At 44.4% G+C, this 22,788-nt stretch overlaps 1 protein-coding gene across 2 annotated transcripts in view; it reads right to left on the bottom strand.

Annotated features, from left to right (window-relative positions):
- MRPS9 (mitochondrial ribosomal protein S9) overlaps positions 1-22,788 on the bottom strand; it is a 209,466-nt gene that overhangs the window by 5,769 nt on the left and 180,909 nt on the right. For both annotated transcript variants that reach the window (XM_033949660.1, XM_033949659.1), the window contains exon 9: positions 3,957-4,065. In XM_033949660.1, coding sequence (XP_033805551.1) covers positions 3,957-4,065 — 109 coding nt within the window. The remainder of the gene's footprint in view (positions 1-3,956; positions 4,066-22,788) is intronic.

Here is a 22,788-nt window from a genome sequence, read left to right as displayed (position 1 = left end):
AGGCTACTTTCACCCATTACCAGCCCTCCCATCGTATAGCTGTACATCGGGTTTCTGTTTCCTACATGCAAGACTCTACGTTTCTCTACATTGAACTTCATCTGCCATCTTGTCAACCACTCTCCTAGTTTGTTCAGGTCCCTTTGTAAATCTTCACAGTCCTCTTTAGTCCTAATGGCCTCTTTAAGATAAAAAGATACCAAATGGGAAAATATATATATCCCTGGGAGGGCTACTCTCATTGAACAATATTAAACTGTGTCACTATGCAATAAATATTTAATTAGCGTAGTGAGTCCTCAGTGTGAGGTTGCAGTTCTTAAGAGCAAGAACCTGCAAAAGGAACAAGCTCAATGCTTAACCAAGCCACAATTTTACCCACGCGAGTTCCTCTCTCATTAGTTAAGGCCACATACCGCCATAGGACTTCACATGTGTGCTATTGAAATTATAATATAGTGTAAAGTGGTAATAACTTTTTTTATCACAAATAATATGTGAAATTTCTTTCAAAGAGAAAGACCCCCTGAGGTATCAGCCAAAAAAAAAAAAAAAGGAAACAAAGATTCAATAGTGAAAGCTGAACTTATCTCAGTAAATTCAGAGCATCATAGCTGCCATGAGGAGAAACGCTGTTCTGCAAACTTATTTTTCCACTCCCTTCACATACACACTGTTTGTTTCAGGCTGAGAGAAAGGAACGTGCCAGAGGGAACGCAGAATGTTTAAAGCTGAAATGTGAAGACATCATCAAGCATCCGTAGGACGGGAGGAGAAAAAATATATTGGTCCTAAGCAGGCAAGAGCTGTTTCACAAGTAAAGGGGAACACCAACCTGAAAAGTATCCAAAGCTGTTCTGTGGGAAGTAAATGCATTAATAGAATGGCAAATGCGATAAAAAAACAAACAAACCATGAAATCAAGTGATGACATTTCATTTTATAAAGTCATTCAGTCTGTGAGGTTTAACAGAGTTTAATTTAAAAATCCAAAATTGTTCATGCAACTGAATACAAGCCATCTTATTCCTTATAAAAGAAACCGGGATTTGTTCCATAATGAACCAACTAAGATCATGGAAAGATTTTCCAGACAGTGAGATACCTCCCCTCTCAGCCTGAAACAAACTGTATGTGTGTGAAGTGTCAGTGTCTCAGCATGTTTTATTATTTCCTATCCTGGTGAGACCTCATTTAGAATATTGTGTACATTTCTGGAGGCCGCACCTTCAAAAAGATATAAAAAGGATGGAGTCGGTCCAGAGGAAGGTTACTAAAATGGTGTGTGGACTTCATTATAAGGCTTATGGGGACAAACTTAAAGATCTCAATCTGTATTTTGGAGGAAAGAGGGGAGATATGATAGAGATGTTTAAATACCTACGTGATGTAAATGCACATAAGTCGCGTCTCTTTCATTTGAAAGGAAGCTCTGGAATGAGAGGGCATAGGATGAAGTTAAGAGGTGATAGGCTCCAGAGTATTCTAAGGAAATACTTTTTTACAGAAAGGGTGGTAAATGCTTGGAACAGTCTCCCGGTAGAGGTGGTGGAGACAGAGACTGTGTCCGATTTCAAGAAAGCCTAGGATAGTCATATGGGATCTCTTAGAGAGAGGAAGAGATAATGGTTACTGTGGATGGGCAGACTGGATGGGCCATTTGGCCTTTATCTGCCATCATGTTTCTATGTAAGATAATTGAACATTCACTTTGGATTCCTGTAGAAGAGGTTTATCCCTGAAACCAAGCTGGGTAGAACCTAAATGATAGAGTTATCTCTTCTCGAAGGAGGTGGAGAAATAAGTGCAGAACAGCGTTCCTCCTCATGGCAGCTGTGATGTGCTGCATTTACTGAGATAAGTTCAGCTTTCACCATTGAATCTTTGTTTCTTTTTTTTTGGCCTGATATCTCGGGGGGCGGGTGGGGGGGGGGTGTCTCTCTCTTTGAAAGAAATTTTGCATATTATTAGTGCTAAAACTTTTTTATTACCACTTTACACTAGCAGTCTAACTAGTGAGAAAGGTTCTCACTTGGGTAAAACTGTGGCTTGATTAAGCATTGAGCTTGTTCCTTTTTCAGGTTCTTGCTCTTTAGAGCTTGCTACTTCACGCTGAGGACTCACTACAGTAATTAAAATTTTTTGTAGTGCACTTGTTATAAACGGCTCTATGCATTCCAAATGTACCAAGAGGTCTATTTTACTGTTTGGCCGAATGCCGAATAAAGGGCATTCAGCTTTAACAAATAATAAAAAGCAATGTGAAATCACAGATCAAGTGTTTATTTCAGTTGGATTTAACTCAGTAGAGCCCTGGATTATTCATATTCGAATTTAAATCACTATCTGGCTGCACTATTATTTGGGGCACTCCTTAGCTCTTCAGAGAAATAAAATACTCCTGCTCATTTGCCAGATTGGTGTGTGCCTGTCTTCTGGACTGAGAGGGGGGGGGGTGGAGAAGACCATATTAGGGTTTATAATAATTTTTCAGTAGAAATATGAATATGTACAAAAAAATAATAGGGGGAATGCAGATGAGGAGCCCAGATGATGTGGTGAAAACAAAAGCAGTAAAGGAATTCAAGAAAAAAATTAGATAAATACACATAGTTGAGGCTTCCAGAGAAGCAATTGCTAGTCTGTTGCTGATTCAGCTATATTAGCTATCCATTAGAGCCAAAGTAGAATTTAAGGTGTTATTATTTTTAAAATTCTTTAAGATATAGATCCTAGTTGTCTTCAAAAACATGTATTGCTTAATCATTCACAGAAGGTGCTGATATCTCCAAAAGCTTAGATTAATGATTTCTTCTATTAAACAGTGCCGTTTGGCTGTCACAAGGAACTGAATTATCCTTGATAATGGTCCAATGTTACAGAATGCTTTACAACAAGACATTAGGGGGTCTTTTACTAAGCCGCATTAAGCGCTAAAGAGCACTTAACATAGTAAAATCAGGCGAGCACAGGATGTGGTAAAGCGTTCTGCATTAGTTTTGCCAGCATGTGGCAATCACATGCTAAAGATTTGTTTTTTTTTTGGACTAGGGGTGTGTCATGGGCAGAGAATGGGCATGGAAGTGTAAACTGATATAAATGGTGATAAATCCACTTGTTATTTTTTTTTCAGTTGCCATGCTCTAATGCTCAAATTAGCATAAAACCTTAAAAAAAAGAAAAAAAAGAAAGGAAAATGGCAATTTCATGGCTGTAGTAAAAATGGGTTTACTGCATGATAATGTGGGCTATTTCTGCCTGCTAAGCCCATTTTGTACTGTGGCTTTGTAAAAGACCCTTTTCATCTATTAGAAACTACCTAAGCTTCAGGCATGATCTGAAGACTTGGTTCTTTCAAAATATTTGCTTAACAAAGATAGCTATTTTAAGAACTTTACCCAATGACCTTTGAGGTTTCATGAAGATGATGTCCAAATCACTTAGACTTTTTTAAGCTATTTTTTTAGCCATTTGGAGATGCCCATGTGCTTCAAAAATGAGCACCCTTGTGTCTGAAAGGCAATAAAGTGTCCATTTGCAGCCCATTTTTTAAAGATAAATACGTGCTTATGTGTCTTTATAAAACACAAGCACAGATCCTGCAGAAATAGTGCCTAGATTGAAGGCATGAAAGTTAGGCCTCCTTGGAAGCAGGCTTAAATGTTATCATATAAAGTATGAGAATTTTATCTCACACACATGTAAATCATGACTCTGCCTACACACCATTCAAACTCTTCCCCTGAAATCCTGTACTAGTATTCGCTCAATTGCACCACATGTACTTTTATCCGTGAGGTAAATTTGAGGCCTCTTATATGCATAAACCAGCACTGTGTGTGTGGAAATGTTCTATAAATTATCTATTATTGTAAATGTGCAAGTCCTGTTAAATATTGACCTTGACATGTTTACTTATTATTAGTTTAATGTGGCACCCTACACAAAATTCTCACCTGTGCTGGAGCACTCCGAAGTACTCCAAGTAGTCCTTACCGTTGACCTTTATTTTTCCAGTCCCATTATCATACAGTACTACAGATGCTCGAGCAGTTTTTCTTTTCCCTTAAAAGAGTAAAGTGCACCATTACCTGCTAGTATAAAATTGTGAAAGCTGAAAGAGCATTTCTATTAAACAATGAGATGTCAAATTTTTTTTGTCTTTGAAATGTTATGAGAGCTGCAACTCATTCTGTTGCATCACCCAGAATTGGATAATTTGATTTCTTATTAGAAATGATACATAAGACTGGCTTTCTTTTTTTTGCCTCACAAGGGCATTCCTTACATCTTCAAAATCTGATTTATATCCACTTAGGGATGTACACTTGACAATGACATTTGCCTAACAGCAGCTATTGTCTTCAGAACTGTCAAAATGCTGCTCTGGTAACAGGCGATCAAAACCCCTCTCTGAAGGTAGTAATTTACTTGCAAATACATGTTGGGATTGTTAAATTTTCGACATTTGACACAACACTAACTGGCTTTATTCAGACAGAGGTTTCGCCACCATCTTCATGTCTTAAATTATGAGCACCAGAACAATTTAAAACTGCATTTGGATTACCTGAAACTTGGAACACCAGCAGTTTTACAGATGCTTTGAATGACTAAAGAACATGTGAACTGTGTGTAAACATCCGAGGATCTTATTGGATCTGATATTTTGATAATTAGCAACACAGGGCCAGCTTAGTAGGTTACTGACAAGTGCCAGATGGACGACCTAGCTTGACTTCTGGGCCAGGTCTTCCATCCCCTGCTGACCAGTGTTTCAGATGATTTGTGACTACTGGAAATTACTGCTGCTGTGCTGGCTAGACTGAATTGGGAGGGGAACATAGAAACAGGAGAAAAGGTGGTTGTGAATGAAGGCATGACATCCAATCCCAGTCCTAGTTGTGAGTTGAAATGTAATGGCATAGAAGGAAAACCACTGAACAAAAGTGAGAAAGTTCTGGAACACAAAGAGTTAAGCCAAAGTAGAAAATGCACTTGACAAAATAGTTGAAATATTTTTCAAGAGGTTTTATACTTATTTTTATATATTATATATCTTTTATAGATACAGTAGAACCCACTTAATCACATACCGCTTAACTGAATAACCCAGCTAATCGCAAAACACCACAAAAACCAAATCCAAAATGTTATCTTCCTCTACAATAGACTTCCCGCTTATATGCACACTGGTTAATTGAATAAGTCTGTCTATTAGCATACTGGAATGGCCTTGTTTATCACACAGAATAAGGCTCTAATATCAATTGCCCATGCATAGGCTCTTGGTCAGGTGAATAACTAACAGATGATACCCTAGGGCAGGGATGTCAAAGTCCCTCCTCGAGGGCCGCAATCCAGTTGGGTTTTCAGGATTTCCCCAATAATATGCATGAGATCTATTAGAATAAAATGAAAGCAGTGCATGCAAATAGATCTCATGCATATTCATTGGGGAAATCCTGAAAACCCGACTGGATTGCGGCCCTCGAGGAGGGACTTTAACACACCTGCCCTAGGGGGAAGGTCATGAACTAAATTCCTCGAACATCTCCCTGAATCCACACCTTGCTGTTAATGTCATTAGTGTGTAAACGTGTGTAAACATTGATTATACTGTACCTTAAAGTTCTTGGAAAAAAACCCCACTGAAAATGGAGAGAAAGTGTAAACCAGGGGTGTCCAATGTCGGTCCTCGAGGGCCGCAGTCCAGTTGGGTTTTCAGGATTTCCCCAATGAATATGCATTGAAAGCAGTGCATGCAAATAGATCTCATGCATATTCATTGGGGAAATCCTGAAAACCAGACTGGACTGCGGCCCTCGAGGACCGACATTGGACACCCCTGGTGTAAACAGACAGACATAACTTTAAATGATAAAGTAGTAAACATGCTAAAGGAAAAGCAGTTTCAGTCAGAAATTGCTCGGAAATTAGGCTGGCTAAAAATCAAGAAGAAATAATGAAAAAATGGCAACGTAATGACAATCCTGAATGAAAACGGAAATGCGTTGGAAAAGCTGCTGATGCTGGGAATATCTCTGGGAGGACGAGCCCAAGAATCTCCGACAAAAACGGCAGGAGGGATGTTTTACTACCATCCCCTCTCAGTCCAGTGAGACTTGTTCACAGGGAGAGACTTAGGGCGGTGATCAGCAACACTGGCCATGAAGTCATCCAGACCTGTCCCCAAAAGAAGCTGACCCTTGAAAGTTAAGTCTGCTAAACGTGGCCTTGGAGGCAGCATCCCCAGCCCAAGGACAGATCCAAAGAGGCAGGCACGCAGATACTGCATAAGTGGTAAGAACTCGAATGAGATAAGAAAAGCAATCCGTTACATAATCCACATCGTGCAACACTAGCTGGGGAAAGATACCCACTTCCGCAGAGGGCACCATGCGCAATCTTGTGTGACAGACACTTTCTATAAAGGAGGTGGCCGCCGCCTTGATGCCTGAAGAAGCCATTTCAAAAAGGGGTTAAAAAATATATATATATATAATATCCACTGTGCGATCCTGGGAGTCCTTAAACACTACTCCTCCATCACTCGGGAGGTCCCTGCGCCAGGTATCCAGCGCCATGGCAATATCTACCTTAGGTTGCGCAAAACTGCTGGAAAGCAGGAGCCAGCAGAGAAAGCTTAGACCTAGCTTGAGAGAGCCAGAAAGAGCAGCCTGGGCATCCTATTGTTCTGTAACCAAACCAAGAAACTATGGATGGGATGGAAAAAAAGAATACAGCACATTAGAACAGTCCATGACCAAACACTGATGTGGAAAGGGGAGATTCCAATTTTTTGTTCTTTCAGAACCCCAGCAATAAAATGGTGGTCAAAAACATGCTTAAAAGGTCTGCTGACAAAGGGGTTCTCATCCAAATCTGGACTCTCAGGGTGACCGTGTTGCCTTGTCCAAGCAAGGGTATCAGCCGGATCCAAAATAAAAACAGTGTCAGGATACAAAAGTGGCATAATATCCATAAGGCATAATGCAATTGAGCTCTGCCATAGCTGGATGAGAGGGCTACTGAGAAGGGACCTCTGCTAGTGGCACAACTGGTTTAGAAGAAACCAATATGCCTGCCGGCTGCGTCCAATGAGCTGGGTCTGAAGAATACACTTTCCAGAGGAGCCGAAAAAAGTCCGGTGAAAATTTATACCTTGTCCACTGCAGGGCCCTTCTGAGGTACTTACACTATACCTAAAGAGTCCCCAGACTTGGACTACAGGCATTTGGTGCCAAACTCCAGAACAGCCTCTGGGCAAGATATTTTTCTGAAATCATGGACCCAGGCCAGTTCCTCAGCCCTGGAAGACCTGAAGGAGGTGAAACCTGAAGCTCCCGCCCCCTCCCCCAGCGTGTTGTGGCACACGGTATAAGGTCATTGATCTGGTGCCAATCTGGCGCAATCAATGCACACATTCGACAGATTAAGGGCTGGGGAGTTCATCACAAACAATTTTTAATCAAATCGAGATGTTTTGAGGCAGAAATAAAACTTTGGAAAAAAAAGGTAAATAAAAATTCAAGATGGCTGCTGCCAGCAAATTTGTGCCAAAAACAGCAAAAATAAACAAAATCCAAAAATAAAAAGTAGCAATTTGGAGAGATGGGAGACCTGAACCCTACCCTCAGAAACTCTCAGAAATGAGTTTTAGAAAGTTTCACAGACTACCCCCATCCCCTGAAGTTCCCATAAGAAATAATGGAGGTGAACTCACAGTGTCTTAAGGGCCTGCCTGTCAGCTCTTTTCACTGCAGCTGAATGGAGGAAAAGGATTTTCTGCCTCAGAATAGCTCCAAAAATGACCAGACTTGAAGATCTTAGGACTGTCAGTCAGATGGACACCAACTGTAACCTTCGCCCCCACAGATCCTCTCCATGTGACCAGGAGCGAGAAATGCAGCCTGCACCCTGAATCCTGGAGGATGCATATAGCCTGTGCTTAAACCCCTGACAAGGTCAGAGGGCAAGCGAGCTTCCAGGGTAATGGACCCTGAGTCCAGGAAGGGTGGCACACAGCAGGCTGGCTCCACAGAACCACCTAAGTTTCTCAGTGAAGCAGAAGACTGCGTCCTTTCCTCTGACAGAGGACCACCATAAAGGGGTCTCAAGGCACTCAAGCCACTGAAAAGACTTTAAGTGAAAGAATAAGAAAAAGATGCAGAGCAAATCCAAAAGACTTCTGCACGGATTGCTTGTAGAAATCGAAACTACAGGAGGCTCTGACTTTCTCTCTGAGGTGGGAGGAACATGTGCTCAGAAAAGTGTATGGATTTCTGCAACTCCCGGATAGCGTACTGAATCTGGAAGGGACATAATAGAATTTCTATTAAAGAACATACTGCTTAATACCGTACGGTGTTTTATTTGTGTTATACAATAGCTATTTAGGAATAGGTTTTCCGTTGAACTGCAGTGCTTTGCTTTTGTAGCTACGCTAACATTATGATTGGTCGTTTTGTGACCTTTTGATTGTGGCTTTACAATTCACTACTGTATTTTGACTGGTCGCGTTGTGAACTTTTGATTTTAACTTTTTTAAATAAATTATATTTCATCCAGACCATCATGACCATCATGTTCCATATTTGAATTGTTTTGAGCTTTCCATACACTGCAGTATACAGTACTGTAAGTATAGGCCTATGCACGTACATTTCAAAATATGTTCCGATTATTCAAATAGCCCAGTTAATCGCATAAGCAGAGCTTGTATAGCGGCTATGCAATTAAGCGGGTTTCACTGTATTTGTGACCCCTGAGGTAGGCTCTCTGTAGCCAAAAAATGGACCATGTTGGGTCTCTTCAACTGCTAATAAATCAAACTTATATTTCAACTATTTTGTCCAGTGCATTTTCTACTTTGGATTGACTCGCCATGTTCCAGACTTTTCCCACTTTTTTTCAACTGCTTTTGAGTTTGTGGGATCTTTGTTCCATTCTTTTGCTTGCCTTTATAGAAGGAAAACCACGAGACCCAATAAAAGATTACACCACTATTGGAAAAAGAAATGGAAATGTCAGCATTCCAGAGTTGTAGCTGCAGTTTTGGTATATCATTGCACATTCTCTTGCAATGCCATCAAGGCCCAAATTCTATAAACTGCACCTAAAAAAAATCAGGATCGAAAAAAATAGCGCTGAGTGCTAATCTATAAATGGTGCTCAAAGTTAGGCACTGCTTACAAAATAGCACCAGGAGCTGCGCCTAACTAGGCACAGCCATTTATAAATCCTTGTGGATTCTCCCTTATACTGTTAACTACATACGTAAATTGCAGTAATGTTCCTAATCCATCTGAGACCCTCCCATAGCAATGTGCCCTTTGTGGATGTGCACATAAAATTAATTTTAATTAATTCCAATTAGCATCAATAATTCCTTGTTAAGAGCCTAATTATCAGTTCCAATTGGATCATTATTCAATTAAGCATGCAAGCTTTATAGAATTTAGGGGCAAATGTACATGTGGTAGTTAAAGCATCAGCTATAGTGTTCGGTTTGAAAAAAAGAGAAAATTGTCTTTGATCGGAGGAAGGAATGCATTTTTCTTTCAGGAAACAGAATCAAACAGATGTAAAGAAACTATATGTCATTTTATTCATAAGGCAGCCCATCTTGCCTGAATGCCTACTAACATTCTACCACTATGCTATTAGTGGTAGAATGTCCGAGGTCATGTGAAGAAGCTCTAGTAGGGAAGTGAAAAAGGCCAAAAAAGAAGCTGTAGGGAAGTAGAAGAGGCCACAAATATTATTAATCATGAGCCATACGGAGATAACTGAAACCTTACTGCATCTGACAGCACTTTAGTTTTCAAGTCATTTTGAATGGTTTGATGGTACATAACGTTTCGAGAAGGAAGATTTCTGTGATTCTATGAACTATTGTGCAAGTGAATGCATTATATCCAAAAAACCCACACTACTCTTTAGTAGTTTTATCATTTTAGTGACTTAAGGCCAACTGGGTTTTATGTGATTATTTTGTTGTTTTATTTTTTGATACTTTGTTTTATGATTTTAATCATTACAGGGAAACTTATAGTATGATAAAAAGCAAGCAATCTTTTACTACATCTTGATTTACCACAGGAGTTATCAACCTGAACTGGACAATTTCCTTTTGCTGCTATTACAGAGGCTGTGTGGCTTGATCTAGAATACAGCCAGGACACAAGGTCTAAGGTGAGTGTTAGTGCTTGTGGCAGTGTACTGGCATAATGGGCACTGAGGTGTCCATGTGGATGGTAAGCCAAGTTGAAGACGTATGGATCTGTTTGGCAGAAGCAAAGGAATCCACGCCCCCATCACTGCAGCCAGGTTGGCTGTGTAGAGGAGCCTCTGAATGAGAACAGGACAATTTCAATCTCAGAACACTGGACAGAGTACTGGAGGGGCTCAGGTGTTATTTCCATCTTATGCACACAATTTATACAATACTATACAAGTATTACACAACACACTTAGATGTGCTCATTTATGCCCGTCATTCAGCTGGTATAAATGGTCTCACTTAAATTTAGGTGTGCCAGTGCAGGTTTATGCTACTATTCTATGGGAAGATGAGGAGTGGCGCTAACGGACAGGGGGGCGCTAGGGTGTGGCATGGATAGTGTGCAAAGTATTTTTGTTGAGTATGTTGTAGATTTTTCTATATGAAGACACCTACTTTTCATACGATTCTGGGTAAATCTTGTGGTACACTTGTACACTTGTGGTAGACAGGGCCTTGCCCAATTAAGAGCCTATGAAAAGTTAGATATAAAGATATAAAAATTTGAAAATGGATTGCAGCCAAAGCCAGAAAAACACTGGGGATTAATAGTAAGAATAAGTATAATAATTTTCTCTTGCTGGTTAAACTGGACTTAGGGAAACTAAATATATAAAATATTTGTAGAGGTATTTAACTTATATGTTCATTTCCCATTTCCATTTTTCTTTGTTTAAAACACAGTTCGGGTTTCCCGCGCTGTTCGTTGTATAGTCTAGGGAAAGCTAATTAATGCCAGACCTCTCAGTCTGGCTTGTGGTAGTTGGAGGGAAGATATAGGGTTTCACATTTTTGAATACAGATAGTTTATATGTACCTTAACAATAATTATTGAGTATGCGATAGATATGAGAGTGTGGCATGTGAGTAAATGTTTGGGGCTCCAGATTATGTGTGTGATTGTATATATGTGTTTAAACATAAAACTGGTTTTGCAAACTTTATTTTTATATTTTAAACCTTGAGAAATCCTGAGAGGTAACATCTGAAGTTTGACCTATCTAATCTTTAAGCTAGGTTACTTTAGAAATGCTCTTAAGTCTGTGACATTCCAAGAGGTCTGCTTGCCTTTCTAGATGTGAAGGGGGGGCTTCTTAAGCCCAGTATAGGAGGACATTAGATATTCTCACTAAGGGGGGCTCAAACACAGAAAAAGCCCAGACTGACAGCGTTTGAGTACAATTTGGTCAAACAGAGCAAATGATTTATTCTTTAAGGACATAAGAATACTGGTAAAAATATATTCTTTCTTTCTAGAAAATACAAGGTTTGCAAAATTGTTAAATTGTCAGCAGTGGTGCTTAGGAATTTAAGTACAGCCTCTGCTGGCTGACCATTAGTAGATTGGAGTGATGTAATATTAGTCATTGCAAGAGTACCGTATTTTCACGCATATAACGCGCGCGTTATACGCGTTTTTACCTACCGCGCATACCCCTCGCGCGTTATATGCGTGAGCACGGTATACGAAAGTTTTCAAACATAGTTCCCACCCCGCCCGACGCCCGATTCACCCCCCCAGCAGGACCACTCGCACCCCCACCCCGAACGACCACTCGCACGCGCTCCCACCCGCACCCGCATCCACGATCGGAGCAAGAGGGAGCCCAAGCCCTCTTGCCCGGCCGACTCCCCGACGTCCGATACATCCCCCCCCCCGGCAGGACCACTCGCACCCCCACCCCGAAGGACCGCCGACTTCCCGACAATATCGGGCCAGAAGGGAGCCCAAACCCTCCTGGCCACGGCGACCCCCTAACCCCACCCCGCACTACATTACGGGCAGGAGGGATCCCAGGCCCTCCTGCCCTCGACGCAAACCCCCCTCCCCCCCAACGACCGTCCCCCCCCCAAGAACCTCCGACCGCCCCCCCAGCCGACCCGCGACCCCCCCACCCCCCTTCCCCGTACCTTTGGAAGTTGGCCGGACAGACGGGAGCCAAACCCGCCTGTCCGGCAGGCAGCCAACGAAGGAATGAGGCCGGATTGGCCCATCCGTCCTAAAGCTCCGCCTACTGGTGGGGCCTAAGGCGCGTGGGCCAATCAGAATAGGCCCTGGAGCCTTAGGTCCCACCTGGGGGCGCGGCCTGAGGCACATGGGCCCAACCCGACCATGTGCCTCAGGCCGCGCCCCCAGGTGGGACCTAAGGCTCCAGGGCCTATTCTGATTGGCCCACGCGCCTTAGGCCCCACCAGTAGGCGGAGCTTTAGGACGGATGGGCCAATCCGGCCTCATTCCTTCGTTGGCTGCCTGCCGGACAGGCGGGTTTGGCTCCCGTCTGTCCGGCCAACTACCAAAGGTACGGGGAAGGGGGGTGGGGGGGTCGTGGGGGTCGCCAGGGGGGTCGCGGGTCGGCTGGGGGAGCGGTCGGAGGTTCTTGGGGGGGGGCGGTCGTTGGGGGGGAGGGGGGTTTGCGTCGAGGGCAGGTGGGCCTGGGATCCCTCCTGCCCGTAATGTAGTGCGGGGTGGGGTTAGGGGGTCGCCGTGGCCAGGAGGGTTTGGGCTCCCTTCTGGCCCAACTACCAAAGGTACGGGGAAGGGGGGTGGGGGGGTCATGGGGGTCGCCAGGGGGGGTCGCGGGTCGGCTGGGGGGGCGGTCGGAGGTTCTTAGGGGGGGGGCGGTCGTTGGGGGGAGGGGGGTTTGCGTCGAGGGCAGGAGGGCCTGGGATCCCTCCTGCCCGTAATGTAGTGCGGGGTGGGGTTAGGGGGTCGCTGTGGCCAGGAGGATTTGGGCTCCCTCCTGGCCCGATATTGTTGGGGAGTCGGCGGTCCTTCGGGGGGAGGGATGTATCGGACGTCGGGGGGGGGCATCAGGCTTTCAGGATGGGGACAGACCTTCAAGGGGGGACAGTGCACGGAAGTCAGGGGGGGGTGAACGGAGAGTCGGGACAGTGCACGGAGAGGCGGGGCAGTGCACGGAAGTCAGGGGGGGGGAACGGAGAGTCGGGACAGCGCACGGAGAGGCGGGGCAGTGCACGGAAGTCAGGGGGGGGGAACGGAGAGTCGGGACAGCGCACGGAAATTCAGGGCAGTGCACGGAAGTCAGGGGGGGGGTGAACGGAGAGTCGGGACAGCGCACGGAAAGTCGGGGCAGTGCACGGAAGTCAGGGGGGTGAACGGAGAGTCGGGCAGCATGCGCGGTATAATCGTGAGCGCGTTATACCAAAGTTTTTGTGCTTATCATCGTGATTTCTGCGCGCTATACACGTGTGCGCGTTTTATACGGGTGCGTGTTATTTGCGTGAAAATACGGTACATAAGCAAGCACCAGCTTTTGTTCAGGGGGGAGAATCCTCTCTCTCCATATGGGCCACTTGGCCTTGGAAGAGACGGCCCCCCATACACAGAATGTCTTCCAGAATTGGTAATGAATGTAATTAGCAATGTGATCTTAATTCTAATTTGAACCTCAAGTTAATTGAATATAAATTGAATAAAAAATATTTTGATTAAATTACATGTCTGTGTATGAGTTACTAGCATGAAATACCCTGTATTGAGGCGCAATACACACCCCGCGTCCTTAGAAGATTAGGTTCTGACCTCAATAACCTTCTTTCTAGTAGAAAGACATAAGAATCTTGAACCAGTGATTATTCTCCTTTACTTGTGAGTCTGTAGAAGGCTTCATCTACCTTTTTCTCTCGGCTGCGCCTCCTGCATCTATGGTCTGTTGACAATTCCTATAAGAGGAGAGATAAGGAGGCGGGATACAGGGTACTCCCCAACCAAGCCATTTCTATTCTGATCTTCAACAAGTCAAAAGCAACAAATCAATGCCAATATAATCACAGCTGGAAACAAAGTGAAAATGAACAAGCTACCTACCTGAATGTAATCAGCACTAACTCTTATTTAGCTCTCAAGTCTCTGGTTTTCTCATTCAGACAGAGAGATAAATCAATACTGTTCTGATCTTTCTGCCAACAGACACCAACATTCAGAAATACATACATGTTTGAGCCAGCAAGAAGGCTAATTGAATTCAGACAGGATGAGCCTTCAAGACTTAAATACCTTTCTACTAGAAAAAAAGATTATCAAGGTAAGAAACTAATCTTCCCTTCTAGTACAAAAAGCATATGAGTCTTAAAAGAGTGGGATGTACCAAAGCAGTGCCCTGAGTCTAAGATGGGGCAGATGAGCCTGCTGTGAGGCAAGCTGTGAGACTATTTGCCACTTCCACTCTGTAAAATTTCATGAGTATGAAGGGAGTATGAAGGGAGTATGAAGCTGCTCTACAAATTTCCTTAGGCGACACCGCCCGGACTCTGTCCATGAAGAAGCCACACCTGTCATAGAGTGTGCTCTCATAGCAATCGGTGGTTGCTTACCACTCCCAATATACTACACAAATCCATCTGGGACTAGAAGCCTTAGAAGCTGTCTTTCTCAGGTGGTTACGGCTCATTAGTACAAAAAGAATATCTGAGGCAAAAATCATTCACCATCTCTAGGTAACGGAAAAAAAACCTTTCCTAACATCTAGCAATGACAAAACTTTGTGTGTGTGTGTGTGTGTGTGTGGGGGGGGGGGTGTTAAACCTTTGGGAAGGAATGCAGATACTTGGACTTCCTGATTTACATGGAAGGCCGAGACTACTTTGGCAGAAGAAAGGGACCGTGCAGAGAGAGACCCCTGCCTCGGTATACCTGAGGAAAATCTATCTGCATGACAGAGTTTGTAGTTCTGAAACCCTTCTTGCTGATGCGACAGCTACTAGAAACCTTGCTTATAACCCTGATAACAAATCAAATAGGGCATCCGCTACATAATCTACTCCCAAAAGTAGGAACTGGGAGTATCCTTCACCAATGGGGCTCAATGCAATCTGGTATGGCAGACATGTGCAACAAAGGAAACCACAGCTGCCTCCTTTAGACCTTAGACCCAATGCCACAGCCTCAAATTGCCTTTTGAGGACTAAATCCACTCTGTAATCTTGCATTCTTTAAAATTATTCCACCTTCTCTAGGTAGCAAAGTACGGTTTAGTCACTTGCACTACCAACAAATCTACTTTAGGCGGGACAAACAGTTGCTGAAAATCCGGCGCCATAAGAAACAACTTTGCGATAGTCCTGGCAACCTGCAAAGGGCCTTCAGGAGTCTGTCAATGCTCTGTCATCATCTTGGTAATGTCTGGATGTGAAGGCAAAATGTGGTCTGAGCCTTAGAGCTTCTCATAACTGAAATCGGAGATTCAGATGTCTAAGGGGGCTCAAGCTTGAATTCTGTAATTACATCCAGCAATGCCACCAGTTTAAAAAAGGTGGCATACAATCGAGTCTTCCCCCTGATCAAGGGCTGCCACAGACTCCTGGCTGGTGGCCCCTCTCTGACACACTGCATCCTCCAAATCTTAGGATTCAGGCTGGGGTATTAAGGGCATTGACTGATCCCCATTCATCCCAGTCCTTCCCCGAGTGGACCTCTTGCTACTCTTAGGTGGAGAAATTATGCTCTGAGAGGGCGAAACACCATGCGCAGTCACGGGTGTGATCCCAGATAGTGTCTGCAGCCCCCAATAATTCAAATAGGCTATGAACATTAAATTCACAGAATCTGGAGTAAATCCCTGAAAAAGAAGCCCTGAGGACTTCTGCAGGAACTCATCTTTTCTCCTTGCGGTCCCAGAGGCATCTGTGCTTCATCGAATCTATAGAATCACTGAGAGCTTAGGGAGGATTTTTGACCACAAACTGAGTCACCTGTGACTGGGACACCATAGAAGGATAAGAGGGGGCTAAGCCCCGTGCTCCCAACCCTCCCCCCCTCAGGTGCAGCATGGCACATAGAACACAGATGCTCCTCAGCGTAAATCTGGCATGAATCCATATTAAAACAGCATGAACAGTTCATCCAGAACAATTTTAAGCAAAATTGAGGTGTTTTGAGACAGATAGAGGCTTTTAAAACAAAATCAGTAAATCCAAGATAGCCACTGCAGCAGTGTTTTAGTACCCCAAAACAGAGCTAAATAAAAACACAGAAAATTCGGCAAAGGGATTTTTGGAGGTGGGAGACCCATATACCAGCCCCATAAACCTTTAAAACTTCAACTTGTGAACCATCCTGATGTCTTCAACAGGCTACTGTACTCACATTTGTACTAGTGCTTTGCCTGCTTCATCTGAAATGTAGCTGGACAATGGAGAAGACTACTGCTTCAAACAATGAAACTTCTCTCTATATGCTTGTTTCTTTGGGCTGCCAGTCAGACCTCAGACCTCCACAACTCCTCACATGTCGTTGGGGTGGGGTGGTACCCACTAAAGCCCTCAGGACCAGCACGAGGCCATACAACCTGTGTTCAAGCTCCGGTAAAAACTAGGAGCGAACCTTGCCCCCGGAGAACAGTCCCCGAGCCATGAAAGTGTTAGGGCAGGCTGGCCAGGCAGCTTCCCTGTAAAAGGGTTACCCTCCTGTTATAGACTTCTGACTAGAGTGTCTGTGTCTTCTCTCAGGCAGAGCTGCCCCAGTTGTACTAGGGGCTTCTGGAGCACTGCAAGCTTCAGAGTTTGAATAAAAACCTGAAAATATAAAAATCCAAAAATCAGAGCAGATCAGAAAGACACCTTCCAACTCGCTTGTAGAAGGATAAACTGATTTACTGGGGCACACCCCAGAGATGCAGGAGGCAGAGCTGAGAGAAGGTAGATGATGCCTTCTACAAACTCACGAGTAAAGGAGAATAACCACTGGTTCAAGACTTTTAAACTAGGAAACAGAATTAGGGTGCCAAATGACATTGGACAGCACTGGGGCACCATTATACAATTGCCTTAAATCAACCATCCATCTCTTGTCTCAGTTACACACATGTGCACAGAAAATGAACCTTTCTCTCTCTCTGTCTCATATGCAAGCAAAAAAATCTACTTCACTCATTTGTATATACAAAGAATTCCTTTGTAAATCTCGTGTATACATCCCCTATCTTGTTTTTCCTTGACACTTTCAGTTGTGCTCTTGTACTTAAGATCAATCAGGATTATCAATTCAGTTAACTAACATACATGAATTAACATTTATGCAAAATGCATAACCACCATACCAGTGATTCCCAAACTTTTTACTATGGCAGAACCCCTACATTAAGGAATTCTCATTTTTAAGTAAACATATGAGATAAAGAGATTAAGTACTTTTTTGTTGTTGTTTTTTCCTTCTTTTCCTTAGCTATTTCTGGGCAAGAATCTAAAGCTCTGCCCGGAACTGTTCTTAGGTTCCAACTACTGAAGTCTCCGTCAAAGCTCACTCCAGTCCATCTACAACCTCCCAGCCATTGAAGCTCTCCCCAGCCCATCCTTCTCCAAACGGCCATATACAGATACAGACCGTGCAAGTCTGCCCAGTACTGGCCTTAATTCTTTAATATTTACTATTATTTTCTGATTCTAGATCCACTGAGTTCATCCCACGCTTTTTTGAACTCCATCATCATTTTCCTCTCCACCACCTCTCTTGGGAGCGCATTCCAGGCATCCATCATCCTCTCTGTAAAGAAGAATTTCCTTATATTGTTCTTGAGTCTTCCATCCCTCAATCTCTAATTATGTTCTCTGGTTTTTACCATTTTCCTTTCTCTAGAAAAGATTATGTTCTATGTTAGTACCTTTCAATTATTTGAATGTCTGAATCATATCTCCCCTGTTCCTCCTTTCCTCTAAGGTATATATATTCAGGGCTTCCAGTCTCTCCTTATACGTCTTTTGTTGCAAACCTCCTATCATTTTCGTCGCCCTCCTCTGGACGGCTTCAAGACTTTTTGTGTCCTTTGCCAGATAACGATCTCCAAAACTGAACACAATACTCCAAGTGGGGCCTCACCAACGACCTGTACAGGGGCATCAACACCTTCGTTCTTCTACTGGTTATGCCTCTCTTTATACAGCCAAGCATCCTTCTGGCTGCAGCCACAGCCTTGTCGCACTGTTTATTTGCCTTTAGATCTTCGGACACTATTACCCCAAGGTCACTCTCCCCATCCGTGCATATCAGCTTCTCCCCTCCCAGCATATATGGCTCCTTCCGGTTATTAATTCCCAAATGCATTACTCTGCATTTCTTTGCATTGAATTTTAGTTGCCAGATTTTAGACCATTCCTCTAACTTTTTCTACTCCCTCCTCGGTGTCTACTCTGTTACAAATCTTGGTATCATTCGTAAAAAGGCAAACTTTTCCTTCTAACCCTTCAGCAATGTCACTCACAAACATATTGAACAGGATCGGCCCCAGCACCAAACCTTGAGGGACTCCACTACTCACCTTTCATTCCTCTGAGCGACTTCCACTCACCACCACCGCCTGGCGTCTGTCCATCAATCAGTTTCTAATCCAGTTCTCCACTTTGGGTCCTAACTTCAGCCCTTGAAGTTTGTTCAAGAGCCTCCTATGAGGAACTGTGTCAAAGGCTTTGCTGAAATCTAAGTAAATTACATCTAGCATATGTCCTCGATCCAGTTCTCTGGTCACTAAAACAAAAAATTAATTATCCCAGGACAAGCAGGAAGCCTATTCTCACATATGGGTGACGTCATCCACGGAGCATGGATGCGGACAGCCTCGCAAGCATACTTGCTTGTAGAAAACTTCAGAAGTTTAGAGTCAGCTGCACCGCGCATGCACGAGTGCTTTCCCGCCCAGGACAGGGCGAGTCTCCTCAGTTCTCAGTTTTCCGCGGAGCCAAGAAGTCTGTACTTTGACACTCTGCGTTGAACTTTGTTCGCTTCGTGCCTTCTCTCACCGCGGTTTGTGTTCTTTTTAGTTGTGAATCGCTGTATTACGTACTTTATTTTCTCTTTAAAAAAAAAAAAGACTGGCAGGGCAGGCTGCTCGGCCGCAGCCTGCGGGCTTCGACTTCGCAGTGGCTATCTTCCCTCCTATGTCCCGGCCAGTAACGGGTTTCAAGAAGTGTAGCCAGTGCCAGCGTGCGATTTCCCTCACGGACTCACACTGCTGGTGCCTTAAGTGTCTCGGGCCTGACCATAGTCCTAAGTCGTGTGAGCGCTGTGCTACTCTTCAACCTCGAGCCCTTAAACGTCGTTGGGTTTTAGTGGAAAAACTCTTCAGGATGGACTCTTCAGTGACACCCTCGACCTCGAGTGCTGCCTCGGTTCCACCTTCCATCGAGGGTCCTCCTGCTTCCACGACTCCGACCTCGAGTCTTATCAGACCTTCCTCGTTTGGATCGTCTTTGGCCTAGAGTACACCTGCTTTGTCTTCTCCTGAGCTTCCCTCGGATCAGATACCTAAGCAGAAGGTTCCAGCGGTGGTCCTCAAGCTCTCCAAGACCTCCAAGTCGAAGCGCATCTCCACTGCCACCTTGGAGCCTTTAGCCTCAGCAAGATTTCTCTCCAGACCACGTTGGAGCAGCAATTTGTTCAATTACTGAGCAAATATGGTTCTGCCTCGACTATGCCTCCTGTAATCCAGCCTGGGCAATCAGCAGTCTCCTGCGAGGTTGAGTCCCTGCCTGTGCCTCGAGCTGAAGCTTCACACTCTATGTAAGGAGCCGAGTCTTTGCGAGTGTCTGGTCTGGCAACACCATACTCTAGCAAGGAGTAGATTCTTTGTGAGTGTCTCGACAGGAATCCTTACACTCCATACAAGCAGCAGAGTATTTGGGAGTGCTTCGAGATTCCTCAATCCAAACCACTGAGTTTCAATCTACAGCTTCTAGCTCTATTCATTCACCAGCAACACTGCCTGTTTCCATACATAGGGCGAAGTCTCCTCGATCCTACTCGAGACCTGCTTCTAGACACCACTCTCGTCGTTGATCAAGACCCTCTTCGAGACATCCATCGAGGTGCAGGTCTTCTTCCAAAGAATAGCCTTCCTTGTCCAGGCCTCATTCCAGACCTTCCAGCTCTTCGAGGCCTCCAACTTCTCGATCGAGGTCACTGCTTCCAGATCCCGAGGACTCAGCTGCTTCCATTGCCTCCTCCAAGTCTCCATATTCGTTGGATTGCCACTTTTCCAGAGAGGCTTCGCCTTCGTTCTCCACTTGAGGTGTCTCGAGGTCATTGAGCCCCTCTCGAGGCAGGGCATTGGTGGATCAGCTGTCTTTCTCTTCCTTCCTTCGTCAGATGGCTGATGACCTGGAAATTCAATTAAATGCTGGTTCTAAATTCTCTAAGGAGTATCTAGAGGTAATGCATCTGCCTCAACCTCCTGCAGAGTCACTTAAGCTCCCTCTTAACCGGCTTTTGTCTCAAACTTTCAAACGATGTCTGGAGACTCCTTATGCTATACCTGCTGTTCCAGGCAAGCTGGACTCGAGGTATAGAACTCTACATTGTAAAGGGTTTGAGAATTCACAGTTATCTTACCAATTCCTCTTTGTGGAGTCCTTGTTGAAAAGAACCCATCCTTCCAGGGTCTATGCTGCAGTTCCTCCTGGAAGAGAGGGTAAGACCATGGACAAGTTTGGACGTCGTCTTTATCAAAATGCTATGATGTCTTCCAAAGTCCTCAACTACAATTTTGTCTTCATTAATTATCTGAAGTTCCTCATTGATATTCTTCCAGGCTTTCTGAAGAACCTGGATCAACATCAGCATTTCGAGTTCCAAGAAGTCACTGCTACTTTGCCACAACTCAGATTACATCTTCTCCAGTCATCTTATGATGCCTTTGAACTGTCTGTTAGGGCCACTGCTCTCTCTGTAGCGATGCGCCACTTGGCCTGGCTTTGTACTATTGACATGGACCCTAATCTTCAGGACCGTCTGGCTAACATTCCTTGTAAGGACAATGACCTCTTTGATGAATCCATAGAGGCGGCCACTGAGAAATTGTCTGAACATGAAAAATCTTTTGCTTCCATTGTCAGACCCAAGCCAAAGCCAGCTCCTGCAAAACCTTCATGCCCTCCTCCAGTTTTCCAAAGGCGTTATATTCCAAGGGCGGCTCCTTACACTTGAGCACCTCCCAAGAAACCACAGCAGAAGCAACAGAAACCTCAGCCTTCTGCTGCGCCTAAGTCTGCGCAGCCTTTTTGACTGTTTGAAACAGAGCATAACCTCCATCATTCTTCCTCTGTCCTCCCTTCCCCCCAAAGGCAGTTGTCTCCATCATTTTTACCATCGATGGGAGACCATTACATCCGACCTCAATAATCAGGGAAGGATACTCTCTTCATTTCACTCAGGTTCCACCAGAGCTTCCTCCAAGAGAGTATCCTTCCAATCCCTCCCATATCACCCTTCTTCAGGAAGCTCAGGCTCTGCTTCGTCTCCGTGCATTCGAGGAAGTTCCTCTGAAACAACAGAGCATGGGGTTTTACTCCCATTACTTCCTAGTTCCGAAGAAGACGGGTGATCTGCAACCCATTCTTGATCTCAGGGCTCTCAACAAATTTTTAGTCAAAGAAAAATTTTGTATGTTGTCCCTGATGTCCCTTTACCCCCTTCTAGATCAGAATGATTGGTTGTGTTCTCTAGATCTCAAGAAGGCTTATACTCACATCCGCATTCATCTGACCTCCCGTCAGTACCTCAGATTTCGGGTGGGGAATCTGCATTACCAATACAGAGTGTTACCCTTTGGCCTGGCTTCATCTCCCAGAGTGTTCACCAAGTGCCTGGTGGTGGTAGCAGCAGCTCTAAGGAACCAAGGTCTTCAGGAGTTTCCCTACCTAGACGACTGGCTCATCAAAGATTCAACATCTCAGGGGGTCATTGTAGCGACCCAACAGACTACATGGTTCCTACAAAGCTTGGGATTCGAAATCAACTTCCCCAAATCCCAACTTCAGCCCTCTCAGAATCTACAGTTCATCGGAGTTGTTCTGGACAGTATCCAACTCAGAGCATTTCTTCCTCAACAAAGCCTGGATGCTCTTCTTCAACTCTGTCATGCAGTATCTTCCCGCTCTTCAATCTCAGCGAGACACATGATGGTCCTCCTGGGTCACATGACCTCCACAGTGCAAGTGACTCCTTTTGCCAGACTTCACCTCAGAATTCCTCAGTGGACCCTAGTATCTCAGTGGACGCAGGCTTGCGAACCACTCTCTCGACACATTACAGTCATTCATTCGTTGAGACAGTTTCTCCGCTGGTGGATGCTCTCTTCTAATCTCTCCAGAGGCTTGCTGTTTCAAACGCCCCGTCATCAGAAGGTCCTCACGACAGATTCCTCGACCTACGCTTGGGGGGGCTCATCTTGATGGTCTCTGTACTCAAGGCCATTGGACCAGCACAGATCGTCAGTGTCACATCAATCTATTGGAACTCAGAGTGATCTTCAATGCTCTCAAAGCTTTTCAACATCTTCTTCACGACCAGGTAGTCCTCATTTGGACGGACAACCAAATCGCCATGTACTATGTCAACAAACAGGGAGGGACGGGATCTCCCTCCCTTTGTCAAGAAGCTCTGAAGGTTTAGGACTGGGCAATCCTCCACAACACCTTCCTGAAAGCTGCTACATCCAAGGGGTGAAAAACTGTTTGGCGGACAAATTGAGTCATCTTCTGCAACCTCACGAATG

This window comes from Geotrypetes seraphini, chromosome 6 (assembly GCF_902459505.1).
Source record: "Geotrypetes seraphini chromosome 6, aGeoSer1.1, whole genome shotgun sequence".
Classification (NCBI taxonomy): domain Eukaryota; kingdom Metazoa; phylum Chordata; class Amphibia; order Gymnophiona; family Dermophiidae; genus Geotrypetes; species Geotrypetes seraphini.
Note: the sequence above shows the minus strand (reverse complement) of the source record. Positions and strands in the feature narration are given on the sequence as shown.